General features: G+C 41.0%; 1 protein-coding gene across 3 annotated transcripts in view; it reads left to right on the forward strand.

Moving 5' to 3' along the window:
* Nucleotides 1-21,359, forward strand: part of raraa (retinoic acid receptor, alpha a) — a 508,790-nt gene that overhangs the window by 477,819 nt on the left and 9,612 nt on the right. For all 3 annotated transcript variants that reach the window (XM_061967531.2, XM_061967532.1, XM_061967529.1), the window contains 2 exons: nt 19,215-19,375; nt 19,450-19,626. In XM_061967531.2, coding sequence (XP_061823515.1) covers nt 19,215-19,375; nt 19,450-19,626 — 338 coding nt within the window. The remainder of the gene's footprint in view (nt 1-19,214; nt 19,376-19,449; nt 19,627-21,359) is intronic.

Consider the following 21,359-nt stretch of genomic DNA (forward strand, 5'->3'; position numbering starts at 1 on the left):
GACAAGCGGTAGAAAATGGATGGATGGATGCATACAGTTACACCACGGTTCGTTGCTTATTTCCGGTTTGTCCGAAAAGGAGTAGGAAGAAGCAGAGCCTATTTAATCCTACCTTTTTACCATCTCATAGCAATTTCTTACACATTTGTCTTACACACTTTCTCTGCTCAATTATAACACTAAAACTGGGGAAAAAAGAAAGAAATAGTCAATGAATTGTTTATAACTTGAGATTCACATAAAGAAAATGATAGACCGTTTCGATAAAGTTCCAGATGTTTACACATTTGTTTATATTTGTACTTTACATTTTCATTTAGTAAAGGTCTTAGGTGTTGCGTGTGCATACAAATGTTTGAAGTAAAAATTTTCCCTAAGGTTATATTCCTCTGCTATTGTTGAGAACAATTGTTGTACATTCTTGGGTAGCAAGTTATAGTTTGTGTTTGTGCATAATTGTATAGAATTGCACCAAATCATCAATATCAACATTTTTGATCCAATACATAAAGGGTTAGAGTGTTGGTGTTATCTCAACTGACCTTTTTTGTAACACGGTTAGTGAATTAAGCATATTTTTGTAAGTTTTGTTGCTTATGCATTTGCATGCCAAACATGTCGGACTTTAGGTGTTTAGAGCAGGGGTCCTCAATAGGTGTTCCCAAACAATAACGAAAGCATACTGTCGTGCAGAAAACTCCCCATTAAAAGAGGACATATATCAGTAGTGGCTGCATTTACCATTGTTAATATTGTTTATTATAATTGTATTGATGTTATCTATTTATGAAACCACTTGCACAAATGTGATGAAAGACCCCTGGCCTAGTTTGAGTCCGCCTTTAGACACACTTTTTGTGCTCCTTTAGTGCAGATCGTGCAGATTGCTGGTGCCCGTGTCCTCAGCGGTGACTTTGGCAAGCAAATCTGCGACGGTCAGGAAGAAGAGGCAGGCCATCTGGGCCCAGTGGGGAGTCTCTCTTTGTGCCCGTCACGCACACAGAGTACACGCAGTAACACACAAATAGAAGGTGACAAAGCCCAACTTTGCCATGAATAAAGAGATACCTTCAAACAGCTCGGCCTTAAAGTGCCCCCCCCCCCCCCCCCCCACACACACACACACACACAGAAGGTGGACGTCTTGTTTCGAGCCAGGAGGGATGTCTGGGTGACCTTGTGTCCGCAGGCAGACAGCTCCAGACAGGCTAGCAGCCAGGTGGCCGTGCCAAGCAGGACAAGGCCAGAATGGCTTATGGGGGATATGCATTTATTCTGATGTCACCTCTCCATCAGTGACAGATTTATGCTTCAAACTTCAACAAAACCCCTCAATCCTAATTTGCATCAGGCATCCTGATAGACGCCTACCTTTTGCATATGTCTGTTATCTTATAGTTTTTTTACTGGAAAGTGAAATAAATTAACATAAGTGTTTTTCGCACCTACTATTGTTTTCTGGGTAATTTCACTTGATCAAACAGTTTCTAACAATCCACACTACACAATAGGCCTGACAGATATGGCTTAAAAAGAAAATCTCAGATTTTTTCACAAAAAATGTTATTTACGATTTTTTTAACTACTTTTTAAAGAAACCAAATGAAAGGTATTTCAAAACAAGTTTTGCTTTTATATGATCAAAACACTGCATACTCTGTGTCTTTCTCTTGGCAAAATTCAAATGTGTATCATGCCATTTTTACACCAGATATAAATTTGACTTTTTATGCAATCATTTTCAAATAACTAAATCAGGAGCTTCCTCTGGGAGGCAATCCTTCTGCTTGAATAAAATACTTATGTAAACAAAACTGTAGCATTGTACATTGCATGCAAATAAATATAAATCTCCAACAATGAGTTTAATAAAGTTCAAACTTAAAACTTCTGTCTTGCACATCGCATGCACTCTGATAAATCGATAAAGATACGAATAATCATTAAATATTGATAAAAGATCAATAAAGTGCTTATAAAATACTAATGTAAATGTAGAACTGTACATTGTATGCAAAGAAATAATCAAGTAAAACTTGATGACCATATTTTTAGTAAGTATATAAACGCAGGTCAGTGTGTACTGATGTGAAAAACTATGTACACTTCATTGCACATATAAGATTTAAAGTTAAAGTACCAATGATAGTCACACACACACACTAGGTGTGGCGAAATTATTCTCTGCATTTGACCCATCACCCTTGATCACCCCCTGGGAGATGAGGGGAGCAGTGAGCAGCAGCGGTGGCCGCACCCGGGAATAATTTTTGGTGATTTAACCCCCAATTCCAACCCTTAATGCGGAGTGCCAAGCAGGGAGGTAATGGGTCCCATTTTTATAGTCTTTGGTATGACTCGGCCGGGGTTTGTACTCACAACCTACCGATCTCAGGGCGGATACCCTAACCACTAGGAACTATATTGATGATTAAAGGCATTATAATTTCACAAGAGTTTTGCAGCAACACACGCCCGCGTACGAGCTGTTCGGTTTAGATGTGCAGAGTGATGGCTCTGTGCATTGTTCTCCATACTGTACATGCTACCTTGTGTTAATGATTTCACCACAATATGCTGCTTCTTAGGTGGAGTTGATGTTCCGGTTTTGTTCGCCTCTTCAGGAGTTGCATTTCCCCCATTCAACTTGATGCTGTTTTAGATGCTGGAATAATTTAATTGTGCTGCTGCCTTTTTTAAAAGAATCTTTGCAGCGTGGAGTCACTTGTTCCACGCCTGTTGCCGTAAATCTAAAGCACTGACAACACTTTTCTTTGGAACAAACGTCTCGCTCTCGTTAGCATTAGCAGTAGCCATGTTTTGCTAGGATTTTGGATTTCCGTTAAGAAAGTAAGTGGGGGGCCGAGGGCTACGGAAGCTCATCCCGCCAAAAAAAGAGAGAGGAGAAAAACATTGATTTTAATTTTTTTTAATCTGTTGCAACAAAAAAATCAAATTTATCAATATAGCAGGCAATATAGGCCTACTACAATAAAGTATAAGCATGTACCGGTACTACGATTGGTGCTGATATTAAGCCTCCAGTATTGGTATCGTATCGGAAGTGGTATAAAATACAGGAAAACACGAAATCTCAAAAAAAAAATTTATAAAACAAAAATAAAGCGGTGCACGGCAAAAAGTGTACTTAAAGAAAAAACAAAGGCCAGCAACACTTGTGTCCTTCTTGTAGTTTTTATATAAATTGCATAAGCGCTACCAAACACAGACCGGTTTCGACAAGGTCTTCGTCAATGTGCAATTTTTTTTAACAGGAAGTGATGCACTTAAATAGTCACAGCTGTGGTCAATCATTTGACATAATAAATCAAGAACAATTTCAAAAATGAAAGTGCTCAAATAATAGACAAAATGGAAGCTTATACAAAATAAATCAAAGACTCAGTACAATATCATAGGAAAATAGAGTAATACAAAAAATAAATGGTATCAGGACACCCCGAAATAGTCTGAGTCTGAATTATGATTGTTGTTGTTTTTGATGTGTCTAAAGCAGTGGTTCTTAACCTTGTTGGAGATACCGAACCCCATCAGTTTCATATGCGCATTCACCAAACCCTTCTTTAGTGAAAAATAAAATGTTTGTTTTTTTTCCAAATTCAAGACATAGTTATGTATTTTTACTGGTGCACAAAATGAACCGTGCATCAACATCACCTTGTTCAAAGAAAAAAAACAACACAGTGCATAAACTCACAACAAATTACACACATGCAAATCAGTCTGACTTCTGCTGTTGCCGTATCCATAAAGCCGATAGGGAGAAGTTTTTATTTACACGATGAGTCGGGTGTGTCTTGACCTGCGCGGTGGAGGCTTTGTCGAACCCCTGAGGCTGACTCACCGAACCCCTAGGGTTCGATCGAACCCAGGTTAAGAACCACTGGTCTAAAGGCTAAAATGTGTAAAGGCTGTTACACCCAAGATTTTCTAAATCTTAAGACATCTGTTATCTGTTACAGACCCCCCACATAAAGACAAAAAATTATCACAATTATGTGTTTGGTGTGCTATGATAATAACAACACAGCACAGGACGCACAAAACGATTCTGTCCCACCATAAAGCCAGACTCTAGTCCTTCAAACCCGAAATATCGCGTGAACAAACATGATGTAGAGGAGTGGGCATATTGATCTAAACGTAGATATTATTGATACCAATGTGGGTATTGGTCAGGGTTTCCCCTTAATGTAAGTGATGGTGGTGCACCGCCATGGCAAAATCATAGCCACCACACCTTGAAAATAGGGTTTCGGTTTTTTTTACATGCAAACAAACTAAAGTAATATAATGTGTTGTAGCCTCCAGAAGAAGTCAAAAGTCTGACGTGATTTTTAAAAATGTTATTGCCCATTTTATGCTAACAAACCGGCCCAATTACAACAAGTTTTACGTCCCGTGCAAACACTTTTGTCTCTGTGCTTCCCCGGACACACAACAAATAGATAAAATTGATATTTTAAACAGATTTTTAAAATGCTCCCGTTGGTGTTAATTGTTAATCTATCAGAAGATGAAATGATTAGTATCAAAGTCAAATTACAGGATGTTATAAATTTAATTTACCATTTTCCTCAACTGATTTACTAACATTTATTCTGTACATATGTCACATCATCTACAACAAAACTTGTGAATTTAAACTAATTTCATTAATCACACATGAAGTTAGAAGGGGATACATATTCTTTCAGCATACCGTATTTTCCGCACCATAAGGCGCCCTGGGTTATAAGCCGCGCCTTCAATGAACGGCATATTTCAAAACTTTGTCCACCTATAAGACGCCCCGTGTTATAAGCCGCATCTAACTGCGCTAAAGGAATGTCAAAAAAACAGTCAGATAGGTCAGTCAAACTTTAATAATATATTAAAAACCAGCGTGATGTGGGCGCGCACGGAGTCGTATATCAACATGGACGGAGCTGCGTGAAAAAAGCCACCCGGCCTCTTCGCGTAAACTTACCTTAACCACTCGCTCATCTTTTCTTCATCCATCCCTTCGAGTTAGCTTTTATGATGACGCCGGCTGGAAAGGTCTCTTTTGGCAAGGTCTTCCTTTTGAATATCACCATGGGTGGAAGTTTCTGGCCATTAGCATGGCAAGCTAGAACCACAGTGAAGGATGACTTCTCATTCCCTGTGGTGCGAATATTCACCGTATGTGCTCCCGTTGTATCCACAGTGCGGTTCACAGGAATATCAAAAGTCAGTGGAACCTCGTCCATGTTGATAATGTTCTCTGGCCGGATCTTTTTTTCAGCTATCTTGTTTTTACAATATGCACGGAAAGTAGCCAGCTTTTCTTGAAAGTCTTTAGGCAGTTGCTGTGAAATAGTAGTCTGTGTGCGGATGGAGAGATTGCGTCTTTTCATGAACCGGATCCCTGTCGCTTAGTAGGAGCCATTTTGTGGTCTTTACAGATGTAAACACACAAAGGAAATGAAACGCACGGTAATATCCGCGCGCTTCTTCTTCTTCTACGCGGGCGGGTGGTTGCTTACAGTAGAAGAAGAAGCGCTTCCTGTTCTATGGGGGCGGGTGCTTACCTTGGCGGTTGCTTGCGTAGAAGAAGAAGCACTTCCTCTTCTACGGGGAAAAAAGATGGCGGCTGTTTACCGTAGTTGCGAGACCGAAACTTTATGAAAATGAATCTTAATATTAATCCATATATAAAGCGCACCGGGTTATAAGGCGCACTGTCAGCTTTTGAGAAAATTTGTGGTTTTTAGGTGCGCCTTATAGTGCGGAAAATACGGTATTTATGTGCCCCCAGAAAATGGGTCCCCATGCAGTCATAAGTGCAACACAGAATGTACAGATTATCAAAATCATTTATTTGAGTAGAAATGTCTCAGGTTACATTACCAACATCGTCTTTGACAATCAAGGCATGAACGTAACAATCCACATTTTGTATCCTATCACCAATAGGCGGCGTAAGTACCTAGTGTCCAAACACGGAAGTGTTGCCTCCATCATAACACGTCATAAAGCTCCGCCCCCTCTGAAGTCATATGCGCTCTGCCAAGGGATACAAAGAACTGCTATTGCGACATCCAGTGGACACATTTAGAACAGCAGTTTCTTTCATTCAACGATTTCAGCTCATTTTTATACTTAGCAAACTCATCTCGCGAGCCGTACTTTTGACGCACCTGCTCTAGACACTTGAAAATTTCTCAACAAAGTACAGTGTACAATACGCAGCAACAATTGAAAATATAACATAATACAAAATATATGTCAACACTAGTTAATAATAACACAGATTTTTTTTAAATGTATGTATGCATTTTTGGAGCCTTTTTAAAGAAAGTCATATCCTCATAGCAGATCATACGACAACGCCATGGTGACTTGGTATCTTGGCAATCTATGGGAAACCCTGTTAGTATCAGATTTATACTAGCATGGTGGTATTCCTACTTATGTTGTAGTTTCTATTTTATAGGTCCATTATTTGCCCAACATATTTTCTACAGGCAAAATCACAAAATTATTCAATGATCTTGACGTTTCGAGTCAAGCCTGGCGGTATCGGTATCAGTTTTGGCGATAATAGCCCTGTTTTTAAAGTACCTGGTGTCTGATCGATACCAAAATTTGCAGTATCACCCACCGCTAGTGAGCTAACAAAACCAAAAAGGAAGATTCACAACAACCAACCACCGTAGCAACGAGTGAAAAACAGGAAAAAGGCATAGAGACAGCGTGAACACAGACTAGTGCTTGGCAATATGGGGAAAAAAAGTATCACAATGAATCAAAAATTAATATCAAAATCAAATTACAGAATGTTTGTTTTTTTTTTTACATATATAGCATCATCTACAAAGATACAAAGAATTGCTATTGCGACATCCAGTGGACACATTTAGAACAGCAGTTTCTTTCATTCCAAAATTTTGGCTGATTTTTATACTTGGCAAACTCATCCCGCGGGCCGGAGAAAACCTGTTCGCGGGCCGTATGTTTGACACCCCTGCCCTAAAGCCAAGACTGAAGGAGGAAAAGCAGCAGAGAAAGCGTTATTAAAGGGCAACATTATCACCAGACCTATGTAAGCGTCAATATATACCTTGATGTTGCAGAAAAAAGACCATATATTTTTTTAACCGATTTCCGAACTCTAAATGGGTGAATTTTGGCGAATTAAACGCCTTTCTATTATTCGCTCTCGGAGCGATGACGTCACAACGTGACGTCACATCGGGAAGCAATCCGCCACTTTCTCAAACACAGAGTCAAATCAGCTCTGTTATTTTCCGTTTTTTCGACTGTTTTCCGTACCTTGGAGACATCATGCCTCGTCGGTGTGTTGTCGGAGGGTGTAACAACACGAACAGGGACGGATTCAAGTTGCACCAGTGGCCCAAAGATGCGAAAGTGGCAAGAAATTGGACGTTTGTTCCGCATACTTTACCGACGAAAGCTATGCTACGACAGAGATGGCAAGAATGTGTGGATATCCTGCGACACTCAAAGCAGATGCATTTCCAACGATAAAGTCAAAGAAATCTGCCGCCAGACCCCCATTGAATCTGCCGGAGTGTGTGAGCAATTCAGGGACAAAGGACCTCGGTAGCACGGCAAGCAATGGCGGCAGTTTGTTCCCGCAGACGAGCGCGCTAAACCCCCTATCAACCCTAGCTTCCCTGGCCTGCTGACATCAACTCCAAAACTGGACAGATCAGCTTTCAGGAAAAGAGCGCGGATGAGGGTATGTCTACAGAATATATTAATTGATGAAAATTGGACTGTCTGCACTCTCAAAGTGCATGTTGTTGCCAAATGTATTTCATATGCTGTAAACCTAGTTCATAGTTGTTAGTTTCCTTTAATACCAAACAAACACATACCAATCGTTGGTTAGAAGGCGATCGCCGAATTCGTCCTCGCTTTCTCCCGTGTCGCTGGCTGTCGTGTCGTTTTCGTCGGTTTCGCTTGCATACGGTTCAAACCGATATGGCTCAATAGCTTCAGTTTCTTCTTCAATTTCGTTTTCGCTACCTGCCTCCACACTACAACCATCCGTTTCAATACATTCGTAATCTGTTGAATCGCTTAAGCCGCTGAAATCCGAGTCGGAATCCGAGCTAATGTCGCTATAGCTTGCTGTTCTTTCCGCCATATTTGTTTGTGTTGGCTTCACTATGTGACGTCACAGGAAAATGGACGGGTGTTTATAACGATGGTTAAAATCAGGCACTTTGAAGCTTTTTTTAGGTATATTGCGTGATGGGTAAAATTTTGAAAGAAACTTCGAAAAATATAATAAGCCACTGGGAACTGATTTTTAATGGTTTTAACCATTCTGAAATTGTGATAATGTTCCCCTTTAAGGTAACTTGAAAACTGAAGAAGGCGCCAGAAAGAGAGAGGGAATTGGACAAAGTTGGATCATTGTCGTCAGCCTGTGTGCTGCCAGCTGCAGAAACATTGACATTTTTATCTTTTCATTGAATTTAATCTGTGTGATGGACGAGCTGCCACTGCTTTAATTTTCCTCACTCGAATTATCCCAACGCCTGCCCGCCTCTTACTGTCTCTCTCCCACACACACACACACACACACACACACACACACACACACACACACACACACACACACACACACACACACACACCAAACAGGAATTGTATATTAACTGGAAGCTGAGGCAGGAATCCACGATGAGAACGAATGATTGAATGAGGGCTCTGTTTGTGTGACAGCTTTCTGTAAATCATTTCTACACAATAGACTGCAAAAAAAACAACTATTAGCATTGTTAATATTGTATTTGACAGTCTCTCTCATACACACACACACATACAACAACAATAAAATCAAAACCAAAGACCATATTTCTTCCATTATCCGCGCCCTCCTAAAGTTATTGCATGTGGCAATTCAGCGTGACAGGTCGCCAGTCATGCCTAATAGTTCTTTAATGACTTCATTAAATTGTGTTGTGCTGCTTATGATCGCGCTGCCAATTTGTCAGTGCGGCTAATGTCCGTATGCTGGGGATGCCCCACTTTTGTTTTGGGAATTAATTGGACATTGTTGCCACACAGAACAGGCTTTGACCCAAATATGGTCAGCGCTTTACTCCGCTTTTATGTAACCAGCCGGGAAGGAGAGCGCTTTTCTTCCATTTGCATAATGTGTAATGTCTTTCCATTTTTTTCTACATTTGACAGCACGAGCAGCGCTAATCTTGGAGCTTTGCAATAACACACTAGTGCAGGGCTCGGCAACCCAAAATGTTGAAAGAGCCATATTGGACCAAACATTTTAAAAAAAATCTGTCTGGAGGCGCAAAAATTAAACGCCTTTTATACCGTATTTTCCGCACTATAAGGCGCACCGGATTATTAGCCGCACCTTCAATGAATGGCATATTTCATAACTTTGTCCACCAATAAGCCGCCCCGGACTATAAGCCGCGCCTACGCTGCGCTAAAGGGAATGTCAAAAAAACAGTCAGATAGGTCAGTCAAACTTTAATAATATATTAAAAACCAGCGTTCTAACAACTCTGTTCACTCCCAAAATGTACGCAAATGTGCAATCACAAACATAGTAAAATTCAAAATAGTGCAGAGCAATAGCAACATAATGTTGCTCGAACGTTAATGTCACAACACACAAAATAAACATAGCGCTCACTTTCTGAAGTTATTCTTCATTCGTAAATCCTTCGTCTTCGGTGTCCGAAGTGAAAAGTTGGGCAAATTTACGATCCACTGGCAGATGTTGGCGTCGTCTGGCGCTGCCTCCTCGTCTTAGTGAAGGTGTGTTCGCCTTCTGTCATCCATTGTTCCCACGCAGTTAGCAGTCTAGCTTCGAATGCCCTGTTGACACCAATATCTAGCGGCTGGAGGTCTTTTGTCAATCCACCCGGAATGACGGCGAGTATTGAATTAAGCGCGTAAGCGTGTCTCTCAATGTGCTGTTATGAGCTAGCAAATATAACAACTACACTACCCAGCATGCAACGATAGTTACGAGCATGCGCGGTAGCCCTGAGAAGCGTTGTATGCTGGCAGTTAGAATGTGGTTATGAGCACGCTGTGAGTAAACGTTGAGAACTCAGTTAACACGCCTCGTCTGCATTATTTATAATTAGACAGACAACACACTTAATAGGAGCCATTTTGGGGTCTTTACATAAACACACAAATGGAAATGAAACGTCACATATCCCAGCATGCACCGCGCGCTTCTTCGTCATCCACTGTTCCCACGCAGTTAGCAGTCTAGCTTCGAATGCCCTGTTGACACCAATATCTAGCGGCTGGAGGTCTTTTGTCAATCCACCCGGAATGACGGCGAGTATTGAATTAAGCGCGTAAGCGTGTCTCTTAATGTGCTGTTATGAGCTAGCAAATATAACAACTACACTACCCAGCATGCAACGATAGTTACGAGCATGCGCGGTAGCCCTGAGAAGCGTTGTTGTATGCTGGGAGTTAGAATGTGGTTATGAGCACGCTGTGAGTAAACGTTGAGAACTCAGTTAACACGCCTCGTCTGCATTATTTATAATTAGACAGACAACACACTTAATAGGAGCCATTTTGGGGTCTTTACATAAACACACAAATGGAAATGAAACGTCACATATCCCAGCATGCACCGCGCGCTTCTTCTACGGGGAAAAAAGATGGCGGCTGTTTACCGTAGTTGCGAGACCTAAACTTTATGAAAATGAATCTTAATATTTATCCATATATAAAGCGCACCGGGTTATAAGGCGCACTGTCAGCTTTTGAGAAAATTTGTGGTTTTTAGGTGCGCCTTATAGTGCGGAAAATACGGTAAGTGTTATAATGAAGGCAACACGTGATGTAAGTAGCTATAATAGCCTACTATCAAAATGACTATGTGTCGCAGGCTGACACAAATCTTCGTTGACAGAAATGTTGAAATGTAATATTTATTTTACACATTTTTACAACACTGGAAAACATTAGTAAAACGGAGGTTTCTCAGAGGGTTAAATAACTCCTGGAAATTACTGGTTTAGAATGGCCAAAGGTATAGATGTGTGCGTCCAAGTTAAAGGAAATGTTTTCTTCTAATGGATTTATTACAATCTTTGCAGGCTGGGTAATGTTTGCGGTGGTCTATAACAACATAGCACAGAAACAACTATCAGAAATGCAGCCAATATTACATCCAGATAATGTGTCATGAGACATGCAAATATAAATTAAATACGGAGACGACATAAGTAAAGGGAATTAAATGAGCTCAAATATACCTACAAACGAGGCACAATGATGCAATATGTACATACAGCTAGCGAGCCTAAATAGCATGTTAGCATGGATTAGCTTGCAGGAGTAATGCAGTGACCAAATATTCCTGATTAGCACGCCAACAAGTCAATAACATCAACATAGCTCACCTTTGTCAATCAATCAATCAAAGTTTACTTATATAGCACTAAGTCACGAGTGTCTCAAAGGGCTGCACAAGCCACAACGACATCCTCGGCTCAGATCCCACATCAGGGCAAGAAAAAACTCATCCCAATGGGATGACAATGAGAAACCTTGGAGGGGACCGCAGATGTGGGGACCCCACCCCCCACCCCGGGCGACCGGTGCTATGGACGTTGAGAGGATCTAGCATAATATTGTGAGAGTCCAGTCCATAGTGGATCTAACATAATAGTGTGAGAGTCCAGTCCATAGTGGGGCCAGCAGGAGATCATCTTTGTGCATTCACGCCCAGCATAAACAGTTTGGTGGACAAAATGAGACAAAGAAGGAGTGGCAGAAAAACATCTTTCAGTGGCAGCATTGGAGAAAGTTGTACATGTACAGTGGAAGAATGGCCGTGCGCGACCCGAGGGTCCCTGGTTCAATCCCCACCTAGTACCAACCTCGTCATGTCCGTTGTGTCCTGAGCAAGACACTTCACCCTTGCTCCTGATGTGTGCTGGTTAGCGCCTTGCATGGCAGCTCCCTCCATCAGTGTGTGAATGTGTGTGTGAATGGGTAAATGTGGAAGTAGTGTCAAAGCGCTTTGAGTACCTTGAAGGTAGAAAAGCGCTATACAAGTACAACCCATTTATCATTTATCATTTACACAAACTACGGTGAGTTCAAGGACCGCCAAAATTAGTAGGATAAAACGGCGCCCGCCAAATGCTCTCATCAGTGAAGCAAATTTGATATAAACAGTGGGATTTTCTAACAATTAGGAACCATATTTAAACAAAATATATTTTTTCAACATCTTTTTCCATTTTCATACATTTTTGAAAAAGCTCCAGCGAGCCTCTACGGCGGCGCTAAAGAGCCGCACGCGGGTTTCCGACCCCCGCACTCGTAGCATAGGACGACACCAGTTAACTACGCAGGGATGACCTCATCCCCCGCAAGCCCCCCTTAGCTGGTGTAGTCCTATACTACTCACACTGCATCATCGGACTTCCTCGTCCAAACCGCCTCCGCCCTTCGGGGTAAGCCTGTCCGCAGGCTGATGAATGAGCCGTGCCACCGAGGAGCGCTTTCCTCTGGGGCCCCCGGGCCAAGCCCCTCTGTCACCGTCTCTGATATCCCATCAGTTTGAATGTTCCGGGGCCTTAATGGTCAAGGTTAGGATTAAAACTGGGAAATCTGATCTAGGGTCAGCTGCAGAGGGGCACATTCAGGTGCCTCTGGGCAGAAGAGATGAAGAAACAGGGGATGATTGAAAGCCCTTTTTTGAGAGGGGATATAACTGTTCTCAGTGGCACATTAAGAGGGAGTGTGTTGTTTAACAGAGAGAGACGCTGGAAGGCTTTAGCTCTGCCAACCGCACCCTTTTAAAACCATTACAGGCAGAGTATTTGTCATATTATGTTATTAGATTAGCCGGGACCCCCTAATGAAAGCTGCGGTCATTTGTCAGCCTTACAGACGGCTCCATCCCCCCACTGCTATTTATCAACCAGCACCCCGTCTCACCCGAGCCACCCACGCACACACATGCCTGATCCAGCCGCAGCTAAACCGCACCTCGTTTTGGAAAGCTTAGGGAGACGGAGGCTATAATGGGATTCCACTGCTAAACACCCTGTCTCATGTTGTGTCGTTTGAGGTGTGCGCACGCTATCTTCTGCCCACCGGACGAGACAAAAACAAGTTGTCTTCACTGCCTCTCTTCTTGCGTGGTTTCTCTTGTCTTCTGTCAATAGGACTCGGCCTTGGCACCTATTCAGGACTTACAAATGGATCTATATTTAATGCTTTATTTGATTTAATGCTTGATATTTACTGCTGTGGGAAACACTGGACTGTTTGTGCCAGTTGGGAGGCATGATTGGCCATGACGCATGTGCATGTCATTTTTATGGCCGCAGTGGGAGAGACAATTAGTGAGCAAAAACCACGAAAAAAACAAAACTATTATGTTAAGAAATATAAATGAACTTTCTTCTCTTTTTTTGGTGCGTGTGTGTGTGTTTTTTTTAAGTCACAAGCAAGACGTTTCTGCCTGTGAGTGCTTTTAGACGAGGGTCTGTCTTGTTATAAAAAAAAAGTTAAAGTACCACTGATAGTCACACACACTCTAGTTGTGGTGAAATTACCCTCTGCACCCCTGGGAGGTGAGGGGAGCAGTGAGCAGCAGTGGTGGCCACACTCGGGAATCATTTTGGTGATTTAACCCCTAATTCCAACCCTTAAAGGGGAACATTATCACAATTTCAGATGGGTTAAAACCATTAAAAATCAGTTCCCAGTGGCTTATTTTATTTTTCGAAGTTTTTTTCAAAATTTTACCCATCACGCAATATCCCTAAAAAAAGCTTCAAAGTGCCTGATTTTAACCATCGTTATATCATACTTGCCAACCTTGAGACCTCCAATTTCGGGAGGGGGGGCGTAGTCGGGGTAGAAGGGGGCGTGGTCGGGGGCGTGGCTAAAAGGGGAGGAGTATATTTACAGCTAGAATTCACCAAGTCAAGTATTTCATATATATATATACGTATATATATATATATATATATATATATATACGTATATATATATATATTAATTTTATTATATGTATATATATATATATTAATTTTATTATATATATATGATATATATATATATATATATATATATATATATATATATATATATATATATATAAATAAATACTTGAATTTCAGTGTTCATTTATTTACACATATACACACACATAACACTAGATGGCAGCATTGTCCTGTTTAAGAGTGTCACAACATTGCTGTTTACGGCAGACGAACTGCTTTACGGTATACAAAAACGTGACTGCTGTTGTTGTGTGTTGTTGCCGCGCTGGGAGGAAGTTAATGAAACTGCCTAACAATAAACCCACATAAGAAACCAAGAACTCGCCCTCGATCATTCTACAGTTATAACGTGATTGGGCAGGTATGCTGGTTATATTGTGGGTTAGCGGACTCAGGTCCTCATGGACCTTAGTCCGCCTGAATTTCGGGAGATTTTCAGGAGACAATTTGTCCCGGGAGGTTTTCGGGAGAGGCGCTGAATTTCGGGAGTCTCCCGGAAAATCCGGGAGGGTTGGCAAGTATGCGTTATATACACCCGTCCATTTTCCTGTGACGTCACATAGTGATGCCAATACAAACAAACATGGCGGAAAGAACAGCAAGCTATAGCGACATTAGCTCGGATTCAGACTCGGATTTCAGCGGCTTAAGCGATTCAACAGATTACGCATGTATTGAAACGGATGGTTGTAGTGTGGAGGCAGGTAGCGAAAACGAAATTGAAGAAGAAACTGAAGCTATTGAGCCATATCGGTTTGAACCGTATGCAAGCGAAAACGACGAAAACGACACGACAGCCAGCGACACGGGAGAAAGCGAGGACGAATTCGGCGATCGCCTTCTAACCAACGATTGGTATGTGTTTGTTTGGAATTAAAGGAAACTAACAACTATGAACTAGGTTTACAGCATATGAAATACATTTGGCAACAACATGCACTTTGAGAGTGCAGACAGCCCATTTCAGGCACGCTAAGAACATATATTTTTCCACGATTTCAGCACTCAGGTTAACCATACCTAAATAGACACAAAATACTGCATTACACAAGACTACCCGAATGTACTCGAATGATTGAAAAAAAAAAAATGTTTTTAAGCTAAATTATTGGTAAACACAGTTTATGTATAATAATTTACGTAAAACCGCGAGTAATGAATAAAGTTTTCATCAATTAATATATTCTGTAGACATACCCTCATCCGCTCTCTTTTCCTGAAAGCTGATCTGTCCAGTTTTGGAGTTGATGTCAGCATCTGCTTTGAGTGTCGCAGGATATCCACACATTCTTGCCATCTCTGTCGTAGCATAGCTTTCGTCGGTAAAGTGTGCGGAACAAACGACTGACCATTTCGTCGGCTTTCCCCACAGCCTCGTATTTTGAACAAATTTCGTCCAATTTCTTGCCACTTTCGCATCTTTGGGCCACTGGTGCAACTTGAATCCGTCCCTGTTCGTGTTGTTACACCCTCCGACAACACACCGACGAAAGTGAGAAAATGGCGGATTGCTTCCCGATGTGACGTCACAACGTGACGTCATCGCTCCGAGAGCGAATAATAGAAAGGCGTTTAATTCGCCAAAATTCACCCATTTAGAGTTCGGAAATCGGTTAAAAAAATATATGGTCTTTTTTCTGCAACATCAAGGTATATATTGACGCTTACATAGGTCTGGTGATAATGTTCCCCTTTAATGCTGAGTGCCAAGCAGGGAGGTAATGGGTCCCATTTTTATAGTCTTTGGTACGACTCAGAACTCACAGCCTATCGATCTCAGGGTGAACACTCTAACCACAAGGCCACTGAGCAGGCTCAAAGTGTCCAATTAAACCAGAAAAGCTAGATTGGTCGTTTTTGTTGAGAAGGAGTATCTAGATGGGTCTAAATCAGGGGTGTCCAAACTTTTTGACTTGGGGGCTGCATTGGGCTGAAAAAAGTGTGTGTGTGTGTGTGTGTGTGTGGGTGTGTGCTACATTGTTTACTTCCTGTGACAGCCTTCCTAATGTTTTGTACTCAATCAGAAATATCAAGCAGCTAAAATGTGTCAAACATGTATAACTGTAAAGAGAGTGTTTTCTATTTTACCATCATGCACTCTAAAAGGTGTAATTTTTAATTTTTTTATGGTGTTTGGACGTTTTTTTTTATAATATCCACAATGTTCAGTGAGCAGGTTGGGTTATGTGTGACCATGTGTGTTGACCGTTATGTTAGTTGCATTTTTTTCACCATGACTAGGTAAGGTTGTTTAGATTGTGTCAAAGAATGAAATGCTGTGCTATTATTTCAAATTACTTTCAAGGGTCCTCGATCTGATTTACTCACATTGTCCACTAGATGGCAGCAGATATGTAGCATTCAGAGACTGCTTGGTATTTGAGATCAATTTGTAAGCACTCTGCTGTGCTATGCTATGTTGAACTCATGACGTCTCGATGGCCAAATGAAAGAGCCGCACTTGGCCTGCGGGTCGTAGTTTGTACACACCAGGTCTAAATAGCCGCTACATATAGCGACTTAGTTTTTAAGTTGGTCCCTGATCCCTTTCCTATATCTTCTTATTCTTTGGAAGACCAGGTGTGTTAAGAAGCTGAGCAAAGATGCCATCTCCTATACAAAGTTGTAACTACCAGCTGTATTCTCAGTCCCATTATAATGTGTTCATGCATGGGAAGCACTGCAGTCCCAATTTACACTTGATGTCTTGGAGTGCATATGTGGTCATTTGTGTACTTGTATCCACAAAAGGATGAGGTCATATGTCAGTGATATTCACTCCATCAAAACCTGCATGAATAATTGAAGTTTACTGAGCGAGTTTGAAAAAAAAAAAAATCTTTATTTTGCCTCCCCAGAATTGTTAACAATTGAGGCAAAATAGAGTGCAGTACTTGGCTGCAGCCAGGAGAGGCACTATTGTATGCAGTGCCATCTATCGCTGCACCCACTAGATTCTAGAAGAAAAAAAATGTGTTCCCATATATTAGCCACAGATATATACTTTGTGAAATGATTTGCACATAAATATTTTGTAAATGTTTATTTACATACCTTAATTGTTTCCAAACGGTGTCTGTAACACTGCATTAACGTCTGATCAAACAAAACAGAAGTCATCGTCATGGACCCACGAGCTGCAGAAGCTAGCACCTCCAATCAGCTTAACAGACTCCTTAAGTCCACGGTGACGTTTTGGTGGATTTACAAAACTGAAACAATACAAAAAGAATGCTGTTGTGTGTTACTAATACGGACACACAGGCACTTGTCAACATGTTAGCACATTAGCTAATGCTAAAGACACTAGCTTCATTACATTGCGATAGCACATACAAATATGCATGAAAACACTCCTACAGACATCACACATGGGACGGTTTAGTAAGAAAGACTTGTTTTAGTTGTATTGTAAAACTTACAAACGTTGCTTGGAGTGATGAATGACTAATCCATACGAGTAGAAACGCTATGGACACCTAGAAGACGGAACTTCCGGTTGAAAGTACTGCAGCACCTGTAGTGAACAAACTCGTCCAAAAGATGGCGCCATAACACAAACAATACCACACCAATCAGTCTCCTTGCGGGTTGTGTTTTCTTTTTAAGCTATTTGCATTAAGGGCTACAGCGAATAAAAATAAAACTAGCTGCACCGTTTTATAAGCCGCAATGTTCAAAACGTGGGAAAAAAGTAGCGGCTTATAGTCCGCAGTTTACGGTAGTTAGCTTTCTGCCTTTTTACGTTGTAAGTAGAGATTTCCGATAATGGCTTTTTTGCCGATATCCGATATTGTCCAACTCTTAATTACCGATTCCGATAGCAACCGATACCAATATATAGTCGTGGAATTAACACATTATTATGCATAATTTTGTTGTGATGCCCCGCTGGATGCATTAAACAATGTAACAAGGTTTTCCAAAATAAATCAACTCAAGTTATGGAAAAAAATGCTAACATCAAATCAAATCAAATCAACTTTATTTATAGAGCACATTTAAAATTTACCACAGGGGTAGCCAAAGTGCTGTACAATGAGCAGGTTAAAAGATAAAACGAGTACCGAGCAAACACAACACAACACAAACAGAACACGATAAAAAATAAATAATTAAAACAGAATTAATAAAAACATAAAAACATAAAAACAGGATCACAGCAGGTGTATTATGGGGCGCCATTGCAGGATGGATATCACTCAGTGTTAAAAGCCATGGAATAAAAGTATGTTTTTAAGAGAGATTTAAAAACAGGAAGAGAGGAGGCTTGTCTAACACTCAGGGGTAGGTCGTTCCAGAGCTTGGGAGCAGCAACGGCGAAAGCTCTGTCACCTCTAAGCTTCAGCCTTGTGTCAGGGACCGTCAACAGCAGCTGATCGGCTGATCTTAAGGATCGGGTGGGGCAGTAAGGCTGAAGGAGGTCGGAGAGATAGGTTGGCGCGAGGTTGTTTAGACATTTAAAAACAAATAAAAGGAGTTTAAAATGTATTCCTTTAACATGGGACTGCCATATTTATTAATGAAGTCACAAAGTGCATTTTTTTTTTTTTAACATGCCTCAAAACAGCAGCTTGGAATTTGGGACATACTCTCCCTGAGAGAGCATGAGGAGGTTGAGGTGGGAGGGGTTGAGGGGGGGGTGTATATTGTAGCGTCCCGCAAGAGTTAGTGCTGCAAGGGGTTCTGGGTATTTGTTCTGTTGTGTTACAGTGCGGATGTTCTCCCGAAATGTGTGTTTGTCATTCTTATTTGGTGTGGGTTCACAGTGTGGCGCATATTTGTAACAGTGTTAAAGTTGTTTATACGGCCGCTCTCAGTGTGACCTGTATGGCTGTTGACCAAATATGCATTGCATTCACTTGTGTGTGTGAAAATCCGTAGATATTATGTGACTGGGCTGGTACGCAAAGGCAGTGCCTTTAAAGTTTATTGGCACTCTGGACATCTCCCTACGTCCGTGTACACAGCGGCGTTTTAAAAAGTCATACATTTTACTTTTTGAAACCGATACCGATAATTTTGAAACCAATACCGATAATTTCAGATATTACATTTTAAAGCATTTATCGGCCGATATTATCGGACATCTCTAGTTGAAAGTAATTTTTTTTCTCACTCGTGCATGAACGCTCATACCCAAATTGTTTGTGTCCTCTGTAGCGGTGAGGAACGACCGGAACAAGAAAAAGAAGGATGAAAAGAAGCAAGAGTGCACGGAGAGCTACGTGCTGAGTCCCGACACGGAGCAGATGATCGACAGGGTCCGCAAGGCGCACAAGGAAACGTTCCCCTCCCTCTGCCAGCTGGGCAAATACACTACGGTCCGTCACCTGCAGCAGGCCGACATTGTTAAAGGCAGAATGTTTCCATTAAAGTGTCTTCAACGTTTTCACAGAATAACAGCTCGGAGCGACGCGTTTCATTGGACGTGGATCTCTGGGACAAGTTCAGCGAGCTGTCCACCAAATGCATCATCAAGACGGTGGAGTTCGCCAAGCAGCTTCCGGGCTTCACAACGCTCACCATCGCTGACCAGATTACTCTGCTCAAAGCCGCCTGTCTGGACATTCTGGTGAGAACAAGCGCATGTCGTCCACAGAGAGACAGCTTGCATGGGATGAAAGCTCACAGCTGGCTCGTCAGCGCACATCCCCAATATTCATGATGCTCAATGTCAGCCTGTCCTACTTTGAAACAGCCACTTTCAAGGCTCACTTTCTTTTTGTCTTTTTACATAACTTTATTGCTCTATGCAGCTGTTCTGTATAGAGATGTATTTTATGGATTGCTACCTCGACAAATGGCTAATGTATTTATAAATAGTCATTAAATCATTAATTAAAATAGACATAATCCCTTCACACAAAGATCACAGGAGCACTACTGCGTAAAAACTAGTCAAAGATCTTCTATATGTCAGGAGTGCTCTGCGGTTTATTTAAAACCTGCTGCAAAAAACTAGTCAAAGATCCTCTGTATAATAGGAGTGATTTTGTGTTTTTAAGTAATAATTGCAAAAAAGGGCTTGTCAAATATCCTCTAATGTACTACTACTGTAAAACAAAAAGGCTAGTCAAAGATCTTCTATGTGACAGAAAACTGATGTTTTTGAGTAGTTACTGCAAAAAAGGCTAGTCAAAGGTCCTATACGACAGAAAACTGATGTTTTTTTAGTAGTCACTGCAAAACAGGCTGGTCAAAGATCCTCTATACGACACAAAATGTATGTTTTTGAGTAATAGTTACTGCAAAACAGGCTAGTCAAAGATTCTCTATACGACAGAAAACTGACTTTTTGGAATAGTTACTGCAAAACAGGCTAGTCAAAGATCCTCTATACGACAGAAAACTGATGTTTTTGAGTAGTTACTGCAAAACAGGTTAGTCAAAGATCCTCTATACGACAGAAAACTGATGTTTTTGAGTAGTTACTGCAAAAAAGGCTAGTCAAAGATCCTCTATACGACAGAAAATGGATGTTTTTGAGTAAAAGTTACTGCAAAACAGGCTAGTCAAAGATCCTCTATACGACAGAAAACTGATGTTTTTGAGTAGTTACTGCAAAAAAGGCTAGTCAAAGATCCTCTATACGACAGAAAACACTGACTTTTTGGAATAGTTACAGCAAAAAAGGCTAGTCAAAGATTCTCTAATGACAAGAGTGCTCTCGTGTTTTTAAGTAGCTACTGTAAAACAAAAAGGCTAGTCAAAGATCTTCTATGTGACAGAAAACTGATGTTTTTGAGTAGTTACTGCAAAACAGGCTAGTCAAAGATCCTCTATGTGACAGAAAACTCTGATGTTTTTGAGTAGTTACTGCAAAAAAGGCTAGTCAAAGGTCCTATACGACAGAAAACTGATGTTTTTTTAGTAGTCACTGCAAAACAGGCTGGTCAAAGATCCTCTATACGACAGAAAATGTATGTTTTTGAGTAATAGTTACTGCAAAACAGGCTAGTCAAAGATTCTCTATACGACAGAAAAGTGACTTTTTGGAATAGTTACTGCAAAACAGGCTAGTCAAAGATCCTCTATACGACAGAAAACTGATGTTTTTGAGTAGTTACTGCAAAACAGGTTAGTCAAAGATCCTCTATACGACAGAAAACTGATGTTTTTGAGTAGTTACTGCAAAAAAGGCTAGTCAAAGATCCTCTATACGACAGAAAATGGATGTTTTTGAGTAAAAGTTACTGCAAAACAGGCTAGTCAAAGATCCTCTATACGACAGAAAACTGATGTTTTTGAGTAGTTACTGCAAAAAAGGCTAGTCAAAGATCCTCTATACGACAGAAAACACTGACT

The sequence above is a fragment of the Nerophis lumbriciformis genome, linkage group LG11, assembly GCF_033978685.3.
Source record: "Nerophis lumbriciformis linkage group LG11, RoL_Nlum_v2.1, whole genome shotgun sequence".
NCBI lineage: Eukaryota > Metazoa > Chordata > Actinopteri > Syngnathiformes > Syngnathidae > Nerophis > Nerophis lumbriciformis.